Source organism: Pelodiscus sinensis, chromosome 10 (genome assembly GCF_049634645.1).
Source record: "Pelodiscus sinensis isolate JC-2024 chromosome 10, ASM4963464v1, whole genome shotgun sequence".
Lineage (NCBI taxonomy): Eukaryota > Metazoa > Chordata > Testudines > Trionychidae > Pelodiscus > Pelodiscus sinensis.
The window spans coordinates 48,099,842-48,127,447 of record NC_134720.1 but is presented as its reverse complement, the minus strand read 5'-3'; the positions used below and the strand labels follow the sequence as shown (position 1 = coordinate 48,127,447).

Here is a 27,606-nt window from a genome sequence, read left to right as displayed (position 1 = left end):
TTATTCCTGAAAATAATCAGCGTAAAGGCATTGCGCAAGGCAGTGTAGACGCTCCTTCTTGCGCAAGAGCCTCTTCCGCAAAAATGGTGGCTTATTAGATATGCAAATGAGGCTCGGCGATATTCCATGCTTAGCCTCATTTGCATATTACTGGAGCAAGATCACGCCAGTGTAGACATAGCCTAAGGGTATGTCTAAACTGCAACACTATTTCGGGATACCGGAGTATCCCAAAATAGCTATCCCCGTGTCTTCACAGCTAGCCCATTATTTCAGGCTCGCTATTCCGATGTCCCTGTACACCTGATTCTACGAGGAGTAAGCGACGTTTTGGAATAGCAGGTTATTTTGAAATTTGGCGCTACGTAGACAGCGCCAAATGACAAAATAAGCTATTTAGAAATAGCATCAAAATAAGATGCACAATTTGCGTAGCTCAAATTGCATACCTTATTTCCAGTTACGGTGCAATGTAGATGCACCCTTTATGACTGGCAAAGGGACAAGAAAATGGAGCGACTTCTCTAGGTTCTCCAAATCCTTGTGCTGCTTTCATTTATGGACTCATGGCCATGGAATGCAAGATCTCCTATTCCACAAGGGCAACATGATTTTACCAGGGAAATGAAAAGATCCCCTTTGAACTCAGCAACCAATGCATCCCATGGAGATTTCTAGGTCTAAGGAGCTTTCCTTGTTGAGGAGGAAAGAGATTGGAGCAAGAATAGCCATGGAGAAGGCTAACCAAACAGATCACTTCTGGATCAACTTTTGTTGAAAGGAGAAGATGGGGAATGACAGATGAACCCTCTTTCCCCAGCGTACGATCATTTAACTCAACCTGGAGCCCTGGATTCACTGGAGTAGATCAGGTACAATTCCAACTCCAAGATCCAGGGCCAGGGCCAGGGCCAGGGCCAGGGCCAGGGCCAGGGCCAGGGCCAGGGCCAGGGCCAGGGCCAGGGCCAGGGCGGGCACCTCACTTGACAAAATAGGAGTTTGGTTCAGTCTCCATGAAAACGACTCAATCAGACTTATTTGCTGGGCACTTTTCTCCTCCTGCCCCAGGATGCAAGATGAAAGCATGACCTGACCCAGAAACCCCACCCCTCTGACTGGCCCACGAGGAACCCAGGATCTCCCTGGCTGTTCAGATAAGTGACTGCTGCAGAGATGCTCCTTTGAACCTGTTACCTTTTCTCTCATCAGCGAAACCAAGCACAGACACGCATTAGGCCAGTCGTAGGCCTAGCAGCTTCCTGTGCACTGTGGATCGTCTGAGTAATGCCTGGCTCACAGTCTGGGCTCCAAGACCACCTGCTAGAAGCCCCCCTCCATCTCCTGGAAGGGGGCTAAATTCTCCCCCTCCCATCCCTCGGAGTCCATGAGACACACTATCAGTGTTAGAATCTGAGCACCAGCTAGGGATGTGAAAGACTAGTCAACTATCCGATCAGCAAAAGCTTATCGGATAGTCGATACACTAGTGGACTAGTCGCTAGCCCCCTCCCCCCCCCTATCAGAAAGAGGCAGCAAGGGGCAGGGAAGAGGAGGGGAGACTTCAGAGCAGCAGTGCTGCGTGGCGCCGGGGTCAGCTGGCCCCTGGCTCCCCGCTGTGTTTCAAAGCGGCAACGCAGTGTAGAGCCAGGGTCAGTGGGGGGAGTCCCCAGCTGGCACTCGGCTCCATGCGGCGGTGCCACTTTGAAACGCCACAGGGAGGAAGAGGCCAGCGGGGGACTCAATCAGTCCCCCACTGGCCCCCTGCTCCCCGTATCGCTTTCGCCTTTGAAGGGCAGCAACAGTCCCAGAGCTGTTGCTACACTTGAAAGGCGAGGCTCCCTTACAGACTAATCGAACAGTCGATGCAAATTGACTATTAGATTAGCCTATTAATCTAAATTTAACATCCCTAGAACCAGCACAGCCAGCTTCCCTGTGTTCACGCTTAACCTTAGGGTTAAGAAGAGTGCCAAACGAATCACACCCTTGTAAGTATGGGCTCTCAGAAGCCAGTTCTTTACATACGGATCCCCCTGAGGGCTCTGATGGGATCAGCTGGCAGCCACCACTGCCCGAAGCTCCCCAAACACCCTCACTCCGGCCGTTCACACTACGGGCACTGCTCTGCACAAACCCAGGCAGCCTTCTCTGTTGAACCCGTGTCATTTCCTGCGCTGCTCACTTACTGACACATGGAAGCAAGCATCCTACATGAGTTCTGAATAGCCTTGAGAATGTAGCGTACGGATTCTACTGCCCAGAGATGCAGTACAGCTGCGCCTTCAGCACCACTTCTCTGGCCGCCCCCTCCAGGAGGCACAGACCCTGTCGCTACCTACCGCAAGGAGGGCAAAGTGGAAAGGGATGGGGACTGGGTTCTGGCATGACCTCACAGGGAGAGATCACTAAGTGGTGCGTCCCACTGATCCCAAGGTTCCCTGTTAGGCCTGTAAATAGGACAACAGAAGTGATTCTAGTTCCTGCAGCAAAACTGGAACGCTCAATGGCAAAGCCTTGGCTGGGATGATGTAGTTGGGGTTGGCCCTGCCTTGAGCAAGGGGGTGGACTAGATGGCCTCTAGACATCTCTTCCAGTTCTATTCTTCTAGGATTCTACAAATGGCATGTGGTGCTCGCCCTGATGCCAGGGAAAGGACCGGGAGGTATCAGAACCTGGCCATAGCTCCCAGCTGTTTGAACCCTCTGGGTGTTACAGCGAGTGCACTGCGGCAGATGTTAACCCCGTTAAGTTCGGTGTGAGCATGGGGGCTGTGACACCATCAGGCACCCAGGCGGAGACACAGAAGTAAACTCGGTCATTGAACTAGAATCAGGGATGATCAAACATCAATGTTCAGGACAGAACGGGAGACACTAAGCGCCAGGCCTCGGGCCACAGGAAATGCTGAACACGTGCTCAACTTCAGAGTCACAGGCCACCTAGCCCCGTGCTTACCTTGGCACTCGGTATCTTTCATGGCAGGCTCATATCCAGCAGCACATGTACAGGCTCCAACTGGTACCATCCACTCCCCATCTCCATTACAGTACAGCTTCAGGGGCACGGACACTTCCACAGCATTGGGGATGCAGGTCCCTGGGGCAATGACCAGAGACGTGGGCTCAGCCCCAGTTAAGGTCTCCGGAAAAACAGCAAAGCCAGCGATGGTGTTGGAGCATTTCTTATAGAAAGCACGGACAGAGATGAGGGACATGCAGGCGCCCAGGTCCTGGAAGGCCAGGTAAAAACCATTCTTGGAGAGCGGCCCAAAGCTGCGCACCTTCGTGTTCACACGGCCAGACTCCAGCTTGGAGAAACTCTCATCAGGAGCAATTGTATCCACTTTGACGTAGGGGTTTTCCATCCAGAAGGGACTAGAGGCCGAGGCAGAATCTGTATCCGATTCGTAATAGAAGAGATTGAAGGTCTCTTTGCAGGAGCCCGGGATATTGGGGATGCTGTTACAGTCCCGCACGGTGAATTTCAGCTCCACGTAGACCCGCTGGATGTCTTGGCGTTGGATGAACTGAGTACGAAGCCAGTTGTTCTGATTGGCCTCCCGCACGTTGCACACCTGGTACGTTCGGATGGGGTTCATGGCTTCGTCGTAACCGCTGACTTCCTCCCACTGCAATGAAGGAGACTGGGGGTTAGCCAGCGGGATGGGCCGACCGGAATGCTCCGAAACACGGCCCCGCCCCACAACAAACCCAAACCACATTCCAGAAGCCAGACACACGATTACCCCCCAAAGCAGCAACGCACGCACACAACCAATATCAACCCGAGGCCTGTCCCGCCTTGCTCCCTCCTGGCCCGATTTTCCTTGTCATGCTAAAGCCCACGAGAACTTGACTCCCCTCCACGTGGTACCATGCAGTTGTGACTCCCAGCACAAGAGTCAGCATCACCGAGCTGTGAGCTGGTCTGGGGAATGGTGGGGATATCACAAGGCACAGGAGAGAATCCAAAGGGGGCCCTTGTCATGAGTCGTGTCCCAGTTTGACACGGATTGAGACCAGCTGCTCAACTGGAAATCCAGAGCCTTGCACAGGCGCCGAGAGGAGAACCTGAGTCTTACCCCGGTCTCTGGATGAGCGGTCCAGGCCAACTCGGAGGTCACCCACTTCGTATCCATCAGGGTTTCTGGAGGGAAAATGGAATTGAAAGAGGAGGTCAGGGTTTAGGAAAGCAGAAGGGAAATCGTTCAAAACATTTCCAGACAACGCAAAGCAACGCAGCTTGGGGAGCAGGGAGGAGAGGGGCAGAGAGAGACGGACTCCAGATTTCCCTCCGTTTTCCTGTCAAGGGGAGAGGAAAGACCCCCTCAGGAGAACTGCTAAGGAAGCCGAGCCACCACAGAAATAGGGTGGGGAATGCAGACAGCAAGAGCAGCCATCTTCCTTTCAACAACCTCACCATGGAGCCCTCCCTTGATGGGCATGAACACAACCTCCTCCTGCCCCCAAACACCTCCCCCTGCTGCTAGGGGCTGCCAGAGAGGGTAACCCCCCCCACCCCACACACACAGGTGTCTTTGCTGCGGCTCAGGCTGAAAGGGGTGGTGCAGGCCAGGCCAGTTTCTCCCGCGGGGGAGGGATGGCAGGCTGTCCTCCCAAGCCGCCCCACATCACTCATTTCACAAGAGGCGAGAAGAATTTGACCGTCTGGCCGACATTCCAGAAACGGATTACAAGCCAAACCTCCCCGTCAGCATTCCCCCGAGAGCCCCAGCCCCAGCCACGGAGGGGGAGGGGGGCCCGCGCGAGAACCCAGTCTGAGGCGCGCTGGAATCGCAGCCAGCTGGGGCTAATTCCAGGCTAGGCTGGGCAGCCCTACCGAACCTGAGCAAGCCCTTCCGGGTGGGGTATGGTGGGGGTAGCAGAGGCCTGGAGGCACACAGCCTCCCCTCTCCCCGCCACCCACCGCAACCAGTAGATAAGCTCGCTCCCAGGCTGCCTAGCGAAAAGGGTCTTCACTCCAAACAGCCCTAGCTCCCACTGCCAGTTACCCAGCACGAGCGCCCCAAACCCATGGCCTTTCCCGAAGGCGCAAAGCACATTCAGGGCAAAGAAACACCCCTTCCGAACGCCATGTGAGCCTGTGCCCGCCCCACGCCCTCCCCACAGACAGCTTCTGCCTCACAGGCTGCCCCCGCGCTTGGCAAACCCCTCACTGCTCTCTGCCCCCCTCTTCAGGGCAGAGCCCCCTGCCAACAGGGAGAGAGAAGAGTCATTCCTCCACCCAGATCACATGTCCCCATTCCCCTCTACCTCCTCTTTGCCCCCAACTTGTGGCCTTTAGCCAGAAGGTCCTTTAGGCCAATCGCCCCCTCCAACTCCTGTCTCTCACACTTCCCAGGAGGCCTACAAATCCCAGGCCCCCAGTGGCATCCCCTCTAGCATGGTATGTCACATGAAAGTCATATGTGGGTCCTGCACCTTAGCAGGCCTGGGATGGAAGTTCCCATCCCTGCTGTACCCAGCTCAGCATAGCCTGGCACCCTGCAAGCCCACACACAGCAGCTGGGCTCTATCAGCTTTGACCTGAGCCTTGAGCTGGGAAACTACGAAGCGGTAAACAAGTTTGACCTCGGTCTCAGCCCATAAGAGTGATAAGAATGGTGTTGAGCCAGGTACATGCACACCCGGTAAACAACTGTAGTATAAGATCACGGGGAGTCCTGCCCCTCAGAGTCTCAATAGGGACCTAGACCTGGAAGGGTGTCCTGAATCCCCCTAGGTGGAGGCATGTTCACTGCGGCTGGGTGCGCAGTGACCAGAACGGGACTCCCCACAGACCTAAACGGGTGTAAGCATTTCCAAGTGCCTGTTACTCTTATATGCATTGCTTTGCCTACGCAGATTGTTGTATTACTTTGCACTAGCTGTTTAACCATCTGGCAGTATTAAGCCTGTAATAATAGTGACGTAGTGAGATTAATAAAATCACAGAATACTAAGACTGGAAGGGACCTCGAGAGGTCATCGAGTCCAGTCCCCTGCCCTCATGGCAGGACCCAGTACTGTCTAGACCAGCCCTGATAAACATTTATTTAACCTACTCTGAAATATCTCGAGATGGAGATTCCACAACCTCCCTAGGCAATTTATTCCAGTGTTTAACTACCGTGACAGTTACAAACTTTTTCCTAATGTCCAGCCTACACCTCCCTTGCTTTAGTCTAAGCCCATTGCTTCTTGTTCTATCCTCAGAGGCCAGGAAGATCAATTTTTCTCCCTCCTCTTTGTGACACCCGTTTAGATACCTGAAAACCGCTATCATGTCCCCTCAGTCTTCTCTTTTCCAAACTAAACAAGCCCAGTTCTTCCAATCTTCCTTCATAGATCATGTTCTCTAGACCTTTAATCATTCTTGTTGCTCTTCTCTGGACTGTCTATCTCTAATCGACTTTGTCGTGAAGTGAATCTGCACCGCTGTTGGGCCCTGCCCCTGTGGCTTGACATAGTGATACCCAGCATGGGGAGCCCCACACCATGGCTCAGTCCCCAGGCCTTTGCACAGGGTCTAATCAGCGAGCGAGCTCAGCTTGGGCAGCGCTATCCAAACATCCTCTCAATCAGGGATGTAAAATCCTAGTTAACTGATTAAATGTGATCCTGCTCCTGCCTCCCTCCCTGCCCGTGCACTGGGCAACTGGCTCCTGCTCTCAGATGCTTCCCCCACATGCACGGGGCAGCGCTCCTGGTCCCACTCCTGTGCTGGGGAGGGGTGGGGGTGTGAGTGAGAGCTCCCAATCCCTGAAGGGCTGCTCCCTGGTTAACCGGTACCAGCAAGCATCACCCGGTAAAGGTGATGCTTACTGGACAACCATTCACATCCTTATTCTGTAAGCAGGAAGTCAGGGCTTGCTTGCCCAGCCCCTGAAGAAGCACCATGAGGACATTTTTCCCTCTCTGGCTGCGGGAAGTGGCCCACGGCTGAGGCATGAAATGTCCCGATTAGGGATGTAATAGTTGTAGCCGATTCAACGATTAACCAATGAGCAAAAGCTTCCCCCCGCCAGTAAATTTTTTAGTGGATCCAAGCAGGGGCCTGCCTCAGTTCGGACTGGTGCTGGGAGCTATCCCTGCTGTGGCTCTGCAGTCAAAGTATTTTAGGAGCCAGGGGGCAGGCAGCCTGGCTCAGGCTCAGCTCGCGCCGGGTCCCAGGAACCACCCCGGCTGCAGCTCTGCAGGAAAAGTCATTTAGGGGCAATAACCTTGCAGAGCTGCAGCGGGGTAGCTCCTGGGACCTGGCGCAAGCTGGGACTGAATGCTTGCAGTGCTCCCCCTTATCGATTAATCACGTAGTCGACAAAATTTTTGTTGACTGCACAATTAACGAATTACATGCTTCTTAACATACCTTGTCCCAATCCTTCCACCTCTCCCAACTGCCACAGCGCCTTGCCCGGCCACGAGCCACATGCCAGCCAAGCGAACGGGGAACAAGAGGCATGTTCTACTCTGGGACAGATGCCTTGAGACACACGTGGGCTTTCCCGGCTGTGCAGAGGCCACTGGGTCACTCCCAGGATGTGGGCAACTATCAGCCCAGCCCAAGCATTCCCTAGCACAACCCCACAGCTCATGTCCCTGGGTTCCAGACGCGACGCCAGGACACTCACCACTATTCTGCCAATAGGATACAAGTCATCTACCCTGGCCCAGCAGAAGTTGCCCCGAGTGGAGACCCTTCTAAGAGGAAATGAAAGGATTATCAGATCCTACCATCCAGCCCTGGGGTGACAGGGAGGTTAAGTAGCAAAAACTGGAATTCCACCCTCTGCTCGTTTTGCAGCATGGACAGAGGTCAGCCTCGGCCCTGAAGAACCTCAACAGACCAGCACAACGAACAAGGAAGGAAGAAGGGTGTCCGGCGAACGGGCATTGTTTGGGGAAATTCCATTTGCTGCTCAAGAACCTCTCTCTCCACGTCTTGACTCAGGAGAACCTCATTCTTGGAGACAAACCAGCAGAACCCTGACCGGGATGTTCAAGGGATGCGAGGCACACATGGCCCTGAGCTTTCCGCAGTGGGCAGCTGGCTTCTCTCAGCGGGGAGGAGCGCGCTGTTAAGAGCGCCGAGGGACGTCCCTTCAGAGGTCCCATGGGAAGATGGTGATACAGGAGATGCTATTAATACCACAGCCCTGGTAGAGCCAGTGTGCTCTGGTACCAGGAGCTCAGACTGGGCTCAAGAGCTAGGACAGGCCTCTCCACTCAAACAGCCTGGGCTGAGATGGTCTTCCCCGTTCATGGCATCCACCATCCGTAACTGCTTGGTTCTACACCCCACAGCAGGCATTTGGCATTGTCGGGAGAGGGGATTCCAGTGCATGACAGACACTACGGCTGATGCTTCGCGCTCCTCCTGGCGCTAGCAGCACTGACGGCAGTCTCCCTCCTCAGCCAAGCGACTGGGAGAAAAGAGGCTGCGGCACGTGTTCCTCTGCAGGACGACAACTCTGTGGGACAGGCGCCTTGAGATGTGCACAGCTCCTGCTCAGAAACAACGCTGCTTTGCTTCTGACCAGCATGGAGAGAATCACATTGCTCAAAGCTCAGGGCCACGTGGGAAGGTTCACATCTCTTGAGCTTCTGAGTCAGTGGGATGCAACTCCCGCCAGCAGGAATTGGAACAACTATCCCCATTTTTAAATCTCTGACCGCTCTAGCCCCCCCCTCACTGAGACAATGCACATCTGCCCCCCGCATCCACCCACAGCAGGGAGTCCTGAACCAGGACCACACTAACGCGGCCTGGTTTGTGGGGGGAATTTAACCCTGACACAAGTGGCGGCATTTCAGCGTTGGAAGTGGAGGAAGCAACACACCAGGATCGGCGAGACCTACACGCCAGATGAAGCAGAGTCAACAAAACAGCTGTTACACCACCCTGACTATTAGGCAAAAGGAATCTGGATCCGCGCTCCAGATCTGACAAGCCCAGGCAACGGCTCTACCCAGCTTTGCTCTCCTCAGGGGAGTGTGTCTATGGAGAAAGCAGCAGGGGAGCAGGACACAAAAGAAAGGCAGGGCCGGACTAAGGGGTGGGAGAGGCCAACTGATGGGGGGCGCCTGATGGCAGCTGTAAGGGCACGTGGTGTCCCTTATAGCTGCCATCAGGCGCCGTGCACCCGGCAGGCTGCAGTGGCCGCCTGGGGTAGGGGCCCGCGTTAACCCCCACAGTGCCCTTCCCCCCGCGGCCACAGGGCCCTACACAGCCAGGGGCAACGGTGGTGGCTGGGCAGCGCATGTGCCGTGCGCCCACCCACGCGCCCTGGGGCACCAAAATGGCTGCCAAAATCGTACACCAAAATCGTACACCAAAATCGTATCCCTGCTCCCGGACACCTGGCCTCGAGACAGCAGCGCTTCACCCCACATGGCTTAGTCATTCCACCAGGAAGGGAAAGCAGGAGAGTCAAACAGCCTTAAATTCTAGCGTATTGGTAACAGGGTATTTCCTGAAGAGCAGCTTCCGCAGGAATCATCCCCAATGAGGTGGGCTAAGCAGGAGAGCTCAAGGTCATTGGACCCTGTTGTCAACCGAAGCAGAGTCTCTCCAACTACTCAAGGTGCCGTTCGACACACGTGCAACCTAGAGGGTAGCCACTGGTTGGCCTGAAACGTTACAGCCTGGCAAAAAGTGTCACAGACCAGGGTCATGAGAGAAGGCGGTTTCAGGGAGACTTGTCTGTTCCCCGGGAACTGTAGCATCATTACAGTGATCCGTGTGTCCCGCTTCCTACAGCAGAAAGGCTGCAGTTGTGGTGAAGTCCAAGGGGAGCGCCTATAAGAGACAGTTGGTTTGCAGTCCCAGTTCCCTGCAGTGGGAACAAACAGCAGGAAGGGAGAGACACCCTTTGAAAGGACAGAGGAGGCTGTCCAAATACAGGTGCACTGGTGTTCCCTGATGCAGCCTCAGCCGCTAAGCATTTCATCACGACCCAAGCGGTTGTAGCGAAGCCAAACAAGCACTCGGCATTGGCAGGGATTGGCCTTTGCCAAGTCTGAACGTTGTGTCGTCAAATGGCGGTGAGGGAGTACAGCTTACCACAACACGGCCGAGAGCTCAGGCCCGAGAGCTCAGAGAGAAGGGATTAATGCTTCCAGGGGAATCATACAAGACTTGAGCTTCTGAGTAGAACCCTAGCTCTTCAGCACAGTGGGGCATGCGCCTCTTTTGGGGTCAGAAACCTCTAGGAATAAATCGGTATCCCCCCCAGAATCGATTGGGTATTGCTGTGGTTGAGACAGGCCAGCCAAATCCTCACTACCCCAGATCCACCATCTTAGCTCTGAAACCAGCAGGCAACAGAGTAAGTCCATAGCCGAGGCCAGACACCACACAGAGAAACAACAAGCATGTCAGTCAACAGTGAGATATGAACAGAGGAAAAGGCCGTAAACAGAGGGGAGAAGGCCTCTCTCAGGCCTGAGGCCTACAGGTGTTGGGCTTTTCAGGCCTTCTGTAACTTTGTCTGAGATTGGCTGTATGTGAGGGTCATGCTTAGGGTGACCATACACCCCATTCTGGCTGGGACAATCCCTTTTTTAAGCTCTGTGCTGGCCATCCCGACTTCTTTGACAAAAACAGGTGTTGGTTCCGTTTTCTCTTCCCAAGTCATCAGCTAACAAGAGCAAACAAACACATGCTAAGTTTACTGAGCCATGGCTGGGGGAGAAAAGAGGAGTAAAAACCTGAACTGCAGGTAGCACAGGGCTCAGCCCCAGCCGTGGGAGGGATGGGGCACAAAACTGGGACAAGGGGGTCAGCCCAGATATGGGTTTCCCAGCTGCTCAGCCCCAGCAGCAGGTGACACGGGGATTGAATCGGTCCCAGGGAAGTTCGGGGAGGGGATGTCAGCCCCAGCCCCGGGCAGCAGGCAGTGGGTGGTTACCTCTGGCAAGCCCTGGGGCTCTCCCATTTTTACTTTAGGAACTAGGACACCCTGGTCGTGCTTGAAACAGTTCTGGGATTCGCTGTGCTTGTCCCCTGACAGACAGGGGCTGCTGCCAGAGCAGCCTCGCCTGCCCCACTGCTGCCTCTGCAGCAGTGGGGGGGTGGGAGGGGGAGAAGGAGAGGTGGCACCGTGGAGACAGTGCTGGGGGAAACCAGTTTTTAAGCCAGTTCTCCCATCCCCACTACCTTTTCTACAGAGGCAGCAGGAGTTGGGGGGAAATGCAAGTAGTCAACTCGGGTAGTCAGTCAGTCGACTACTTGCTTACATCCCTATTATGTAGGCTGCATCAGTGGCAGAGAAACCCAACAGGCTAGATCACCTGCCTTCCCTCTTTGGTGGCCATCACTAATTGAGCCCAAGGAGTTTCGAAGAGAATGGCATAAGTTCACAAGACGGGTCCATCAATGGCTACTAGCCAAGGTGGTCAAGGTTGCAACCCCATGCTCGCGATACTCCTAAACCGCTGAGCTCCAGAAGGCGGGACAGGACACCAGGGGACAAGGGATCACTCAAACTGCGTCTCAGAACCATTTGGCACCGGCCACCATGTGAAAACAGGCTACTGGGTGAGAGGGATCATTGGGCTAACCAGTATCAAGCCCATGGGGAGAAAGAGGACCCACATTGCAGCGAAGAGCGTTGTCCTGGTAGGCAAGAGAGAAGTCCATTGGTTATATCAAGTCCATTGGTTACTTTGATGCCCTAGAACATTTGGGTCCATTCCAGAGGCAAGCCCCTCTCTGGAGTGCCGGAATGGAACCATGGCCAACCCAACAGTGCAAGCACTACCAAGAAGTGTGTGGAGCTATTCATGAGTCAACGCCTTGTGCACAGCGCTTTCAAAAGAAGAAACAGTACTTGCGGGGGAGTGGGGGGCTGTTCCTGACTCTTGTGCTTGGCCACCCCCCGCCCACATACAGAGGTCTCTGCAAAGAAGAGGGCGATCCTTTGGGTGTGGGCAGCAGATCAGGCTAGGACCTGCAGGGGGCACTGCCCCCAACGGGGCATTTCCTGCACATTTTAGTTCCCTCCCCCGCTTTGAGAGCATTATAACCGGAACGAGCGGCCTTGTGCGCTTCCCATTCAGGCACCTATCGGTACAATTAATCCCAGCCCCGTTCTAAACTGCAGCACAAAGGATTTGGAGCGAGGCCCTTTCTCTGGAAACAAAAGGCAGCCTGCGGGAGAGAACCTGAGGTTGCACTTTTCCCGCTGACGCGCATTTCACACACACAAAGCAAAGCCACACAGAGTGCTGTGCATCAGGGCAGGCCCTGCCGGGAGACCCTTCCACGCACTTCCCAGACTCCAATGCCCACCCACTCCTATATCCCGCCCCCACGCCTCTGGGAGGAGCCTTCACCGGAGGCAGGGAGATGGCTGGCCAGCTGCTGGGGACTATCCCAGGACAAGCATCTGCTCAGCAACACCCTGAATCCCATGCTGGGTGTGCTGCCCAGATCCCACTCAGCCCTTGTCACTGGTAAGGGACAACTGTGATGAACCGGGGCTGTATCTGCACAACTTGTATATTACGGCTGAGTGTGCGAAGGTGTGTTATTAAAAGTGGCTGTCCTGCGAGTCCCCCTGTGAGTCAGGATCCAGCACTGCTAACAGATCTTCAGGTTCACAATGCTGCTTAGCCCACAGAAAGGTTATGCTAGAAACCAGCCCCAGCCTTGGAAATCCACCCTAGCTCTACCCTTCTGAAGGGAGAGCAGAAGTGTAAACTTACCAGGAGTAAAACACGAGACCAGGTGACAGAGGGGTTTATATAAAGAACTACACCAGAGCGGGGGTGAGAGAGGAGGAGGAAGCAGAGGCAAGATACAGCAAGGTCACAGAAGGCAGGAGCAGCACAGGGGGTAGGGGCCCTGCCTGCTTTCCTGATCCTAGCTGGCCCAGGGACAAAGCAAGGGAGCAGAGTGCCCTGTAGTGGTGAGGAAACGGAGGCAGAGACGTGGGTGTAAAGTTTGTTTTGCGCGATCTCCTCGGATTCGTCTGACTCAGTCTAACAGAGCACCAAGGGGTTAGTCAGTGCAAAGCCTGCAACTGCGGAGCTGACTGCTTTATGCCTACCATCGGCCCCTCAAGAGCTGAACTGTAACCTGGGAAGGGGGAGGATTCTGGAGCGGGCTGTGTTTGGGGGCAGCTGGGAGCATAGGGCAGATGAGCCAAGGAGCCCCATTGCTGAGGGGTAGCAGAGTGAGCACTGGTGCCCAGAGAAGCGCAGGCCAGACAGGGTGAGCATTGGTGCCCAACGAAGCACAGGTTAGTAGGTGGGCAGCAGGGCACACGTGCGAGGGCAGGTGACAATGCCACACCCCCGAAACGAGACGATCCCATCCACCCATCCCCCTTGCACAGTCTGCCCCACCCCACTGCAGGGAATGCTCCTGCCTCACCAGGCTGCCAGGAGCTCTCCTTGCTCCCCTGCCTGCTCCAGCGCCAGGGAACGCTCCCCCGTTCACAGTGCATTTCCCGGGCAGGTCCCGGTGGCGGAACACAGGGCTCTCCGTGGGAGGGACGGGAGGCAGCAGCTGGGGCATGTGCCACGAGGGGGGAGAGGAGAGGAGACACCCAGCGCGGTTTGGTGCTAGAATCCCAGGCTGGAATTAGCAACGCTGGGGCACTGGCAAGAGCCACGGAGGTGGGGCTGCTCACTCTCCCCACCCCCAATATTTTTAACAAGGGAGGCCCTCTCGGCTCCTTCCCCCCACGCCCCAGGGGATCAGAACAGTCAGCGCAAAGCTATTCCAGGCCCAGGAGAGGCTGTGACCCCTGAGCTTCGGACACGGGCCTCTGCAGGACTGCCAAGGCCCCAACCTGCGCTGCCTGCCTGCCTTTGATCTAGACAGATGCTGTGCGACAGCTCCCCCTGCAGGAGCCGGGCCTGGCTGCAGCTGCAGACACACCAGAGCGAGGAGCCCTGTACTCTGCCAGCGCCCGATAAATACCTCCTCCTCTTGCCCCATCCCGCAGGTTATCCCCACACCTGGGACCGCTCAGCCCTAGGTCCTGCCCACACAACCCCCCTTGGGGAATCCACCCAGCGCGGGATCAATCCTTCAGCTTCCAGCCCCTTCCGCAATCACATCTCATCAGGCAGGGGTCAGCTTCCCTACCCCTCCTGCCCCCTTGTGTGGTTTGACACCTGAGCCAAAGCAAGGGGCTGCACCCCAGCAGCGTACACCATCACCCTCCCTGCAGCGGCCGGGCAGGGCCCGGCCCAAGCAGATCATGCAGACAGACCCGCCGCGTCCCCCCCCCCCTCAGTTCATCTCCTGCAGCCGCAACGCAAGGGCAGGCATGGCTCCCCTCCTGTCTCTCACCAGCAATCCCGCGTCAGCGGCAGGCACCTGTCCCGGAGTCAATACTTCCCTTTCCAACCCAGGGGCATCTGGGCGTGGCAGGAAAGAGGGAACATTGTGGTCCATCAAGATTCCCACTAGCCTACACGGCTCCAGTGGCAGGGGCCGCACCACCCCCTCACGTCAGAGCAAAGGATGTTAAGAGGCAGGTAACTGGCTAATCATGTAGTCGATTAGTTGAGAAGAGAAGGCGCTTGGTGGTCCTAGCTCCTCGACCCGCCGCGAGCCATCCCTGCTGCAGCTCTGAAGTTTAAATGTGCTAAGGGCCAGGGTGCCTGCCCGCCTGTCTCATTACATTTGAAGTGCAGATCCACAGCAGGGGTAGATCCCCCTTGCCTGCTCAGCTGCAGCAGCTTCTGCCTGCAGCCAGCCCAGGCTGCCACAGACAGAGGTTGCTGCCGGAGCAGCCTCTGCCCTGGTGAGCTTGGCCCGCCATGGGCGGAGGCTGCTTCGTGGCAGCCTCCCCTATTCCCCTCTTCCACGCTGCTGCCTCTGATAGATGCAGCAGCAAGGGAGGAGGAGCAGGCAGCACTGCAGAGACGGTGCTGGGAGGAACCAGGATTTAAGCCAGCTCCCCATAGCACTCACCCCCTCTTGCTGCAGGGAAATGCAAGTAGTCGACCGCTCGCTTACATCCCTGTTCAGAACCTCGGACTGTCAACCCGCACATGCCAGCAGCCAACTGGGAGCAAAAGGAAAATGGAGCCGGGGTCCCATCTGTGGCCCTTCATGCTCAGGACATTTGGAACATCAAAGGAGATCAGATCTGCTGAGCCAGACACTGGCACACGCAATCCAGTATCTTGCCTCTGGCAGTGGGCAGAGCCTGCCCCACTTTGAGCTAAGAGAGCTGTGAGCACTTAGGAAGAGACTCATGATTGCTGTATCATCGTAGGGCCTAGACGCCCCAACGAGACTGGGGCCCCATTGTAGAGACGCGACGGCAGTCTCCGCCCTGAAGAGTTTACAACCTCAACAGAAAACCCAAAGGAAGTAGCTCCATTTATCAATGGGGACCTGAGGCACTAGGAGGTTCAGGGCCCCAACTCCAGGCTACACTGGGAGTCCGTAGCAGAGCCGGGAATGGAGGTTCGCTCTTGAGTCCCAGGTTGGTTCCTTTACTGCAAGGCTGTCTGCAGGGGACAGTGCATGTGCCCCCAACAATCCTCCTGGAAAACTAGCCCAAACCAGAGGGTACAATCAGCTGAACCCGGAGTAGGGAGGAATGGGTGGGGCCGTGTGACTGAGCAGCCAGCAACTCCACCCCCGCCATCCCTTCTCCCCTGCAAACACATCTCACTGCTCACGACTATTTCACCCACCCTCACGCAGACCCTCGGTCATTTACAGATACAAATCGCAGACAAATATCACTGAACGAGCAAGGAAGCCGGAGGTAGCTTCTCTGAGCTGGAGCATTTTCTGCAGTCCCCGGGTGTCTCACTGGCCCACCACTAAAGCCCCAAAGGGAAGCTTCTGGCTGGAATCCCCCCCGCCCCCCCCATGAGCAGAGCTCGGCTGGGAACAAGGCAGACTAGGATCAGGTGACGTCAGACAGGTGCCAGCTCTCCGGCTGGAAAAGCTGCTGAAGTGCTGGCGATAAAGGGAGGGCCGAGTGCTCGTTACTTTTGGGTCACGCACACTCTGGGAGCAGAGCCCTCAGCTCTGACCTGCCAGGAAGCAGAGGCTAGGCCTGGCGTTACCAATGCAGGACTGCCCCGCTCACCACTCTGCCCCCCACCGGGGGGTCAATGCCTCCCCACCTCTCACAGACTGAGGCTTGCTAACAATTGGTGGGCCTAGTCACTTCATTGCCATTCCCTGCTAGTGCTGGACATGCACCCCCTGAGCAGGAAGATTCAGGCAAGAACAGCAGCAGACGGTACCTGGGCAGAGGGGCAGCCTGACACCCTCCTGCCCCCCATACTTTGGTGATTCTCTCCCTTCTACTCTGAGCTGGAGCTTTGGGTGCCGCCTCCCAAGCAGACGGCCCCACCAGCCGTGCCAGGCCCAGCCATGGGGCGGCAGCAGCCATGGCTGAAGGCACCAAAGATGGAGAGAACCCAGAGCCATTTAGAGCCAGCTGCTCAGAGCCTGTCTCCACGCTGCAATTACAGTTCTATTAATACCCCGGGGACTTCGGAGCGCGACGCACCCTGTGCAACTCCAGGGTCTGCAGAGGGAGGCAGCTTCACGTGGAAGAAGAGCTATTCCCTGGCTCCAGCTCCCCTTCAAAGGTGCGAGCCAGGTCCCTTTGCTCTCCTCTGCAGGGCCTTTAGCATCCCCAGATAAAGGAGCAGCTCTCTTTCCCACGGGGCTGCTCCTGGACTCCTTCACAACGGAGACCCCAGTCTCTGCTCACTGACTCCCTCACATTCCCAAGCTGTGGTCTCAGCCAAGCCTCCGGCTGCCACTTCCTGCCGTAGGCCTCACCTCAGCCCTGCAGCCTTCATCACACCACAGGTGTCTCCCAGCCCTGTTGCAAGGGGTTTCTCTTTTCACCGCTGCGGCAGCCAATCCGGGCTTTGGGGGCAACAACTGACACCCCTTCCAGCTGCGGAGACCTCCCAGGCCAGCCGGCAGGACGGATGGATAAGTCACTCTCCTGGCAGAAATGGCCACTCTGTCCACTCGCCGGCCATGGGAATAACTCAGCCGAGCGGGTGACAACAGCCCTGCCCGAGCCGCAAACGCCATCAGCCGGGACATAGAGGCAGCGAACTGCTCCACTAACACGCCTTCCTTTCCAGACTTTATGGCAAAATAGAACCACTCTGCACCCTCCAGCACGGTGAGATGGAGAAGAGCGCGGCCTGCTTCATCCGCAAGTTCCCAACAGCCAGAGGAGAGAAACAAGCAGATCCCTGCTGCTCTAGGCTGCACCCCTGGCTCCAGGGTTCCCGCGGGGCAGAGCCTGTTTTGGGAGGTTCAGGCATCAGAGGCTCCGGGCTGCACGTGATTCAGGGCCACCAAACAAGCTCCGGTCCGTCTCCGGCTTTGCTGTGGCTCCTGGAGGTGGCAGTCATTACTGAGACAGGGTACCTCCCTCTGAGCTGCACTGGCAGGTTATTCTTCTGGCAGTCCCCCTCCCCCCCCAAAAAAAAAGTGTTTCCAGAAGTTCCTTATCACGGATCCAGAGACGCTCCCCGGCCCATAGACGCAGGGCTCAGAGAGGCAGCGCTCGGCTGTCAAGCTACCTCTGCCAAGACTTCCCTCCCCACTCCTGCCTGGGGCAGTTACCCGAATCTCCGCGCTGCACTCTGCTTACTTCCTCCAGCTCTCAAGCGCCGACCCCATCTGGAACTGTTTAAACCCAAATACCCCCCCTCCCCACTTTCCAAAGTCAGATTCTTCCGAAGTTAAAACAAGCAGAGAGTCAAGGAGGGGGGTGCCCAGGCCTGGCTGGCTCTCTCCCCTCTTCATTTCAGTTTAATTTCTGGGGAACTAGAATAAATCTGTTCCTGGCAATCGTTCAAGCCCCGCACATTTTTCTCATTAATAAAAAAAAAAAAGGCTGCGGACTGCACGCCGTTTGTGCGTGCATGTAGAACAGCCCCCCTCCCGGTAATCCCTCAAGTGGGGGATCTCTCAGGGCTCGGCGCTCGCTGGGCAATTGGCAGAATTAGCCAAGTGACAAGCGGGGCCGGCTGGAGACATGGACAACCCACCCCCGCCCTCCCACCCAGATGGATTTCAGCCCCTCCACCAACGGTACTCGACCCCACCTCCCAGGGAAACCAGTCTGAGCAAATGCTGCAGCAGCAGCTGCCATCAGGAGGGCGAGGCCTAGTACATCCGTCTCTCCTACCATCCACCCCCTGAGCTAACTGCCTCCCCAGCTCCATCTGGGGGCAGGAAAAGCCGGGGAGGATGGGCCAGTTCCAGCCTCAACTCCAGCTCTCCCCAAAGCTGCTCTTCACGGCTCGGCCGAGCCCCACGCCTGCAGCCTGCCATGGTTAGGAAGAGCTGGCCACTGCTGGTTGGTGCCTCCCGGCGCAGGGCTGGGATGTGCCAGCCCACTTGGTGTTGCTGTTTGTGTTGCTGAATTCCCATTTGGGGGGGCCCCAAGTAACACCACGAAGGGAAGCTGCACCCCGAATCTCCCTACGTGGGCACACAGCCTCGACACTCAGTGTCACTCGGTGTCCCTCTCTGTGCAAAAATACCCTCTAACCTAACCAGTCTCCCTCCCCGTATTCTGAGCCAGTCCTGCTCCACCGCCCTCCCCCTGCAGAGGAACATCCCAGCTTCGCACCCGCAAGTGCCCATACTTCAGCGGCCACGGATTCGGGTGCTTGACCTTGATGGGAAGTGGAAACAGAGGAGTCAGATGAGCTCAACAGCAGGAGGGAGGAATGAAGGGCCGGTCAATGGCGCTTCGCTATGGCAACCCCATTGGAGTGCAAGAAGTCTGAAGCAGTGGAGCTTCCCAGAAGAAAAGCTACCACCGTGATGGACCCAGGGCTCTGCCCAAAGGAGTTACAACTACTGCTAACTCCCGGACTATTGGCAGAGCAGAGAGCGGGGATACAGAGCCCCCCACGGATCACGCATCATCTCAGCGTCATGGCTGCCCGATCTGCACCCCCTTCCATTGCCCTCTTCCTGATCGGGATGTGCCACAGAAATCCAGGCACTGGCAAGGACAGGGAGACGTCAGCATCGTGTGACAAGAGCCCCAACGCGCTAATGTGTGTTCCTAGGGACGTTTGTTTTTAAAGGTGCCCTTAATCAGGAAGGAGAATCACTAAGAAGTCGAGTGTAGGTGGCCTGTTTTGCTTACAGAATGGGTTCCTGGTTTCCTTTGTGGCTAAGCCACCACCCTGCCCTACAGGCTTAGGATCCCCTATTCGAGTTACCCAGTGCCGGCCCTGCTTAGCAATCACGGTATTTCTCCATTCGCCTGACTGGAAAACGGACTAATTTTTGTAAAAGTTCCTTTTGAATCTCATTTAGTGCCATCTTACTGGGCTACAAAGGGCTCAGCGCAGTTCCGCTGCTTGCCTGCCTGTGCCCACGCGGCTGGGAGGGAAGCCGAGACAGGGGCACGGATCCCACACATTGTTTGGGCCATCAACATTTCCACTTTAACAACAAGCCGAACAAGGCCGACGTGCCTGGAACACGACAGCTCCATCATCCCCCCCCAGCCCAGAGCTACACCGGAGACCGAGGAATGGACGAGGACCCGGATGAAAGATTTTTTCCCCCTTCCCTCTCTCCAATATGGCGGCTTCTGGTCAGAAACCCTGCTCCGAGACCGCGCTGCCCTCCTCCTGCTCCCCGTGCTCTGTGGCCGGGCGCAGAGGGGCAGGAGTTCTCAACCTGACAAATTCAAGGCTGAGAAGGGGTTTTCTGTGCCTGTTTATTTCCTAGTAACATGCTGAGGGCGATATTCAGGGAGCTGCGAGCCCACTCCACTGAGCTGTGAGCCGAAGCACGCATGTCTAGCCCTCCTCCTTGCCCCACCACTGACTAGCTCCCTCCCAAACACACTGTTTTGACTTATCCTTGAACCGAACTGCAGAGGAAGCAAAGGGCAGGACAGAACCCACCCATGTCAGGATTTAGATGCTAGCAGCCAGGAGACACCCAGCCGAGTGGTCAGCGCGCTCCCTGTGAACCCAGGGCTCTGCCTGACCCTCCTGCAGACGAGCCCACTTTTGGGGATGACTTGGTAACTCTTATTTGAATTGCTACCTTGGCCCTTAGGGCAGAGCCAGGCTGAGAGCCCCGTGGAGAAACCTGGCACACACCCCGTCGGCTTGTCCGGCCAAGGGCTGAGAATCCCAAGCCACTGAAACAGGGCACCCAAACCAGACCGGAACTGGGCCTACAACATTTTGTGGCTGGACTGGAGGGCACTCGGCTGTTTACACACACACCCGCCCGCCGCCACCCCTCCCCCTGTGCTCGGCACCAAGGAGGAGACGCTTAATCCCGACAAACCAGTTTGACTCAGCACAACAACAGGCGCAGCTACAATTTTAAAAACATGCAAGTCTGTGATTCAGAAACATGCAAGTCTGTGGTCCCTTAATTTTCCAATCGCAGCAGCAGCAACAACTTATCACGGAAAGAAAATGCAACCAACTGGTCTCCCCGAATATTTGGTGCAGTAAGTCATCCCCTTGGTGGAGAACTCAGGGAAGTTTCGTTCAGGCAGTTGGATGCGTTATGCCTCTAACTTGGAGCAAAGTGCTATTATGCAAAAGAACAATAGAAGTGAGAAGCCACAAACATACTGACTGCCACCGAAAGGCTCACCACATGCAACACCGTGCAAGTTCTTCCCTCGCGCTAACTCGCTGCATGCTCCACTTGACACAAAAGAAAGCCTCTCTGCTCCTCGGCTCAGGAAGCACAGACAAGCAGCTTTCAGGCAGCAGGGCATTTTGTGAGGAATGGAGATTTCACAAGTGTAGCCCACACGCTGAAGCCCCACGCCTGGCATTCTCTCCCCCCACTTATCCCCAAGCGTCAATAAAAGGGCCGAACTAAGATCTATTAGTCACCCCCGTCGAGAAATGAGGCATGTCAGTGAAATGTATTTAAACAAAAAGCAAAAATCCTCTGCCAAGAAAATATCTGACAGGCTCAGAACTTGGGGGGCTGGGGTGTGGTTTTGTTACAGGAATGAACGTGGGCGCAGCATTGGGAGAGGGGGCCTTCATACAGCTATGTGGTGGCTGTAGACCAGCAATCAGGAAAAACCAAGACAAGGACTCGTTCTTCATGGCGGCCATTTGTGCCAGCCAAGGCCTGGAAGAGGAGCCTGCGGCTTCTCTCTGCAACTTCAGTCCAAATCTTTCACATTCCCAAACGTTCAGGGAAGGTGCGGACATTCAGCTATTTACATTAGGGGAGCCCAGGAACAGGGCACTGCTTCGGGAGAGGCGCACAGAAAATCGCTTCCCTCTCCCCAGCCGCAGACGCGCTCCCCAACGGGCAGCCACACAGGAGCCTATGAGAAAACAAACACCGGAGAGGCCGAATTTCACCCCGGAGAAAAACACAAGAGAAGGCAGTCGTCTTGTCTGCCCACCCGGGCCACACACTGGTGAGGGAGCCTGGCGGAGCCTCGTCAGCAGCTATCCACCATGCCTCCTTCCACGACCAATTCTACCCCCAGCCGCACAGCGCCAGGGACCTCGCCTGGACAGCTGGCAATCACATCAGACATGCTGAGGCATTAAACATGGGGAGAGAAAATGTGATTTATGGGAAATAAATTAATCCCAGAGCATTTTGCTTGGGTCCCACATTTGGGCCTTGGCAGGCTGGGACACGGAGTCTCTGACGTAATGGATGGTTCTCAGTGCCCCGAGCGGTTCCGCAGCCCAGACTAAGTGCCAACAGCTGGGTAAAGAGGTGGCTAGAGACCCAGAGGCCATAACATGCATGTTAGTGAGCCCTCCACGCAGGCTCCCATAGCCAGTTCCCGACCCCAGCCCAGCTCCCAGCCAAACCCGTCTCCTTGAATTCAAACGCTTCGCCCGCAGAAAGCCACTGCTGTGGCTTCTGGACAGAGCATTCCTTCTCCAGCAGGCCGAGGCTCTGCTAAACTGGAGAAGAAAAACACATTGTGACTTCAAACAAACGCAGCGCACTTACAGGATCTGGAGAGAAACCATTTTCTTCTCGGCAGCACAAAGCCCTCACTGAGCCGCTGCGGAGAACGGCTTCCCCCCACCCTCTCGGGGCCTTGCTAAGAAACCCAACTCCAAGCGATTCCATCCCAGGACAGGGCCGGGAGCACAACGCCATGCCAGCCGTGAGCGGCGACACCCCAGCCCAAGTGACCACGAACTGCCCGTTCCCAGCAGAGACGCCCTGACAAGTCAGACGGCAGGATCCCAGGCCGGTTACAGAGTATCTGCCTACAGATTTATTACCGTGGTGGATTTATGATTAGCACTAAAATATCTGAAAAGCCATGCACACTAGATTTACAGGAACGGCCCGAATGCTCCAGTACCGTCAGGAAACAGCTTTGCGAGCGGCTAAAAAAGCACAACACAGCAGAAGTGCAGGAGCGTGATCCCCTGCTGTGGGGCCATGGATCGCAGCTCCCACGGATGGGATGGGAAAGACAGGAGTCACTGAACCCGCTGCTGGCCCAGCCAGCCAGCTTCGCAGCCTTACTAGAAGAGGAGCTGAAACAGGCTGGGGGCTAGAAGCGCCCTCTAATACCAGAGACAGTCATGCCGGCTTGTTCCACACACAGGCAGCCTCCAAACCCAGCACTGAAGCAGGCTGCTCACGGAGACCTGGCAAACAGCTGGAAGATGAGCCCCTCCAAAGGAGCCCTCGGCCCTTCAGAAGCAAAGAAAATCCTGCCGTGCCTAAGTGAAAGCGGTTTGTTTTCCCTGCCCTGCTCTTCACCCCAATCCACGCAGGTTAAACAGCAGAGCCCACCAAAGCCCTTCCTGAGGAAAGGCGGCCCAACCTCTCACGGCCCCTTTCTGGGAGCTGTGTGGATTCCGGCTGTTGCATCTGCAACCCATTGACACTGCAAGACCCTGGGTCCCAGCACTAGGGCTGGAATGCAGGTGCCCAAGACAGCCCACCAGAAGCGCTGCAGAAGGACAATGCAACAGCCAGGGAGCACAGGGCTGACCTAGGAGCAGTAGGCAACAAGAAACTCAAGCTGAGACGCATGCCTGTGACACACAATCAATCCCCCTCTAACGCACGCCGCGTCAAAATCCTCCCGATTGTGCTGGGCCCCAGAACAGACCAGGCTCTCAACTCCCGCATCTTGGATAGGAAATTAATTGTGGGATAGATGCGGGATAATGCTGCACCCAGCGATTCCCATCAACATCAAAGCTCTGCAGTGTCGGGTGCTGCACAGATGCATAAGAACCCAGACCCTGCCCAGAAGTACTTAATTCTGCAATATCTATTCACTACAGCCACTCTGTCACGTCAGGCAATTTCCAAGCGGATACTGAGGGGACCACCGCTAGTTCAACATTTCCCCAAAAGAGCAGTGATCATCCACACACAGCATGCGGAGGGAGTCCTGGGGTTCTAGAAGCTCAAAGCCCGAGTAGGCCAAGAGATCCCAGTTTGGCCTTCATAGGGAACCACTCAAGGTGACTTTTGCCTAAGATTTGAAGTTTTCTTGAGGGGGAGAAAAATATACATGATTTGGAACAAAGTCCCAGCCTTTCACAAAGCCCAAAGGCCACAAGAAATGTTGCTTTTTCTACACTCCAGCAGAGGAAGCACCCAAATCTACCACCTTCAAAAACAAACATCACCACCCAAAGGCTGCAGCATGGGACCATGCACAGGGAAAGCAAAATGACTCCGAACAAGACACACACTTCTATTTTTCAGAGGGGTAGCCGTGTTAGTCTGAATCTCCTCGCCACTTCTATTTTTGTTATCCCACACAGCCCCGCAAACTAAATTACAAATGTTTTCAGGGACTAGCTGATGTGTTTAACAAGGCAGGAAATTCTCTTAATCTGTTTTTGGGGGTTTTTTTGGAAGTGGTCAGCAACCCTACATGCACAGACACCTTTTTATCCTCTGGCAAGCCAGAGTGGATAGTTACAGAAAGGGCGGGAGGAGGGGGGAGAAGGGGGAGCAAAAATGAGAAATCCACAATGATCTCAGCAGAGGGGAGACTTTTGTCACTACACAAAAATTCAAGAAGTTGAGTGCAAAAATGAAACGTCTATCATCCACAACTAGCCTCCATTCCAAACTGTCTGTCCACAAGGCACACAAATTCCAGTCTCTTCCCCCTATTATCTTTAGCCAGCTGGGACTACAAAGCTGCTTTCCTCTCACAAATAGGAAGGATCACCCGGCTACCCAGAAGATTGCAATTTCACCCTGTTCGTGGAAAAAAATTAATTGCCTTTTTATCTTCAACTGAACTATAAGAGAGTTTCTTTTCCAGATCAAGAGGGGGAGGAAGAAATCTGCCCACAGCACGCCTACTCTTGGAAGGACACACACTAATACAGTCACCAGCTACTTCCTTTTGGGGGAAGTAAGGTAACCAAAAGGCTTCAGGCTCTGTATGGAGGACCTTCCTTCATATTTGCAGTTAAATCGTTCAGAGCTTTGTAGCCACCATTTGGTCTCAGTAGAGGAGCCAGGATACAACAGTCTAACACCCAGGCATTTCTCTGGGGGCCTCATCAGCTTCTGTGACCTCCAACCTTTCACTTAAAACATTTAAATTTCTAGGCTTTTTGGTTGTGGAGAAAACCCACTAGCTATCAACTAAGGAAGCTCTTTCTCCTGTGTTTGCAAATGGATAGCCTGAAAGTTCACAGAAAGAGCAGCTGCCCACATACAGCTCAACAGTGTGTTAACTCTGAAGTCTAATGATGTGACAATGTCAATGCTTCACCCTGGATTTGGCTACTTGAAGGATTCAGGCAGAGTTTAGGGTTGTGAGTACACTACCTGTCCCACATCCCACTCGGCTCCTTGGAATTTCAGCGGGGAATCCTAACTTCCTGACAGAATCGGTCAATTAAAAGAATAAAAACCAAGGGGAAAAAACAACCCAAGAAATGTTGCCAACAGATTTTAGTTTTTTCAACCAACTTCCACATATGCCCTTGCAAATCTGGCTCTCAACACCTCAGGGACCCCTCTTGAGCTCCCCACCTCTGTCTGGGCCCAGCGGCACCCCACCACTTCAAAGGGGGGGTCCACAGGGACGCCTCTCTGCCCCCCTGCCGCTCCATACAGACTGGCTGCGTCGCCCTGCGCTCGCCTGGCACCCGGCGCAGACACGGGTGGGCAGGCTGCGGGGAGCTTGGATTCTCGCCCTCGGCGGGGGTCTGGCCAGCCCACGGGGGGAGCCAAACCCTCACTCCCTCGCCAGGCGCTGATCCCCACGGGCCAGTGGCGCTGGCTGTCGTGGGCCAGGAGTCGGGACAGCGTCCCCCCATCCCACCCGCCGGCGACACCCCGTCCTGCGCTCGGCGCCTCCAGCTGTGCAGCGCAGCCGGCGCGCCCCAGCCAGCGCCCGGGACGGGGACGGCCCAGAAGGGGGGGGGGACCCCAGCCGGGGACGGCCCAGAAGGGGGGGGGGGGACCCCAGCCGGGGACGGCCCAGAAGGGGGGGGGGGACCCCAGCCGGGGACGGCCCAGAAGGGGGGGGGGGACCCAGCCGGGGACGGCCCAGAAGGGGGGGGGGACCCAGCCGGGGACGGCCCAGAAGGGGGGGGGGACCCAGCCGGAACCCGGGACGGGGACGGCCCAGAAGGGGGGGGGGACCCAGCCGGAGCCCGGGACGGGGACGGCCCAGAAGGGGGGGGGGGACCCAGCCGGAGCCGGGACAGCCCAGAAGGGGGGGGGGACCCAGCCGGAGCCGGGACAGCACGCGAGGCCCCCCCGGGGGTGTCCCGGGTGCCCCCCCCAGAGAGCCCGGACCCAGCCCCCCCGGCGGGTCTCACCTTCCAGGGCGCGGCGGCCGCCGGGCAGGAGCAGCAGCAGCAGCAGCAGCGGCAGCGGCGCGGCCATGGCGGGGGCGCGGGGCCCCGGCAGTGCCCGGACTCGGGGCGGCCCCGCGCGGGCGGGTGGCGGGGGAGCTGCGGGGTGGGGGGGTCCCGGGCTGGTGGCGGGGGGGGGGCGGTGCCGGGCTGCGGGGGGCGAATCGGCTCCGGCGCGGCTGCCCCGGGGTCTCGCGGCTCCGCTCGCCGCCGCTCACGCTCCAGCTCTGGGGGCTCCGGCTCCGCCGCCGCGGCTCAGCCCCGGGGGGCGGGGCCGGGCCGCCAGTCACCCGCTGGACACGCCCCTGGCAACCAAACAGCGCACTCAGCGGGAGCGCCGCGCTGGGGACACGCCCCTGACAACGCCACGCGCGCAGCCCATTGGGCGCGAAAGTCCCTGAAGCCCCGCCCCCAGCCGCGAGGCGGAGCTTAAGACAGGGGCGGGGCTTTGTGGGAAAGATGAATTAGAAGGGGAGGGGACTCGGTACAGGCCCCGCCCCGTCCCCCTCCCATTGAGCTGCTAGAGCGAGGAGAGCGCCCCACCTAGCGGCCACAAATGGAACTGGCCTCTTAAAGGGGCCGCACCCCCACCCCACCCATAGGGGGGCACGAGAATAATGAGCCTACCTTAAACGGGAAGCCACCCGCCACCCCTCCCGCCGTGCAGCCAGCTCTGCTCCCCCCTCCGGCAAGGCAGCTGCTACCCATCCCCCCATCTCCCAGCACCCTCCCAGGCTCCTCCTACAGTCTTTGCTCTCCCCACATCCACATCCCAGGTCCCCCCACTGTTCCAGCCCTAGCCAGCCCCTCCTCTGCCCCCGTTTGCTGCCCCAGTTCTCTCCCTTCACAGTAGCCGGCCCCCCACATGCGCTTGCTCAAGCCCTGTCTCCTTTCCCTCTATCCCTCTGCACTCTTCCGTCTCCCTCCTGCCCCCCACATTCCCCCCTCCTCAGTCTTCCATCAGCTCTCCGGGTTCCCCTGCACCCTCCTCCCCTTAGTCTCCCCCAGCCCCCCCACTCTCCTCTCCTAGGTCCCAGGTGGCCCCCATTTTTCCTGAAGGCAGCCTGGCCTCCCTCCCATTGGAAACAAGGACAGATGGGTGACCAACGGCTGCCCCACCCCATGATCCTTGTGCTCCCAGACTTCCAGCTTCCTTTGAGATCCAAGAGCTGCAGTATTTGCAAGGCCCACAGTCCCTCCCGCTCACGTCCACCCTTGAAGTTGGCATGCAGCTCTGCAAAGCGGCTGGCAGAGCCCCAGCTGTTAACACTGTCCTGGCTGCTCAACCCCTCTGACACTCTGCCACCCTTCCCCTCTCCTTTACCGCTTCACATGCCTATGCTGGGTCTTGCAGCCGGCCCAAACCTGGAGAGCTGCAGCAGCAGAGGGAGGAGGTTACTGTCAGGGCTAGGGCTGAGCGCGGGGGCTCCTTTGTCCCTCAGTTGTGCCCAGGGAGGTGGGAATTTCCTGCTACCCTGAGCTCCAGGTAGCAGCAGTCCCAGTAACAAAGCAACATGTCCGGAACCCCTCCATGACAGTCTCCCCCCTCCTGGCCATCAGCACCCACATGCAGCCACATATGCCAACCATGGACCAGGCAGCAAAGGAGTGTCCAAGTGCCCATCTCTCCCGCTCTCTGGGATGTGGGTGAAGGACATGTAGCTAATGTGTAAAGGAGGTAACCCTGTGCCTTCTAATCCCTGAATCAGGGGGCCTGAGGCTGCTCCCCACTTTCATGGCACTCTCAGCTGCACTGGGCCTGGCACGATCCCAGGTAGAAACATCCAGACTG

At 56.7% G+C, this 27,606-nt stretch overlaps 1 protein-coding gene across 4 annotated transcripts in view; it reads right to left on the bottom strand.

Annotated features, from left to right (window-relative positions):
• Positions 1 to 26,039, bottom strand: part of EPHB3 (EPH receptor B3) — a 53,227-nt gene extending 27,188 nt beyond the window's left edge. The window contains exons 1-3 of one of the 4 annotated variants that reach the window (XM_075938070.1): positions 25,779 to 26,039; positions 4,082 to 4,146; positions 2,956 to 3,628 (exon numbers count right to left, since the gene is read on the bottom strand). In XM_075938070.1, coding sequence (XP_075794185.1) covers positions 2,956 to 3,628; positions 4,082 to 4,146; positions 25,779 to 25,845 — 805 coding nt within the window. In that variant the 5' untranslated portion in view covers positions 25,846 to 26,039. The remainder of the gene's footprint in view (positions 1 to 2,955; positions 3,629 to 4,081; positions 4,147 to 25,778) is intronic. The other 3 variants (XM_075938069.1, XM_075938072.1, XM_075938071.1) reach the window with 3 other exon arrangements.
• Between the last annotated feature and the right edge of the window lie 1,567 nt (positions 26,040 to 27,606).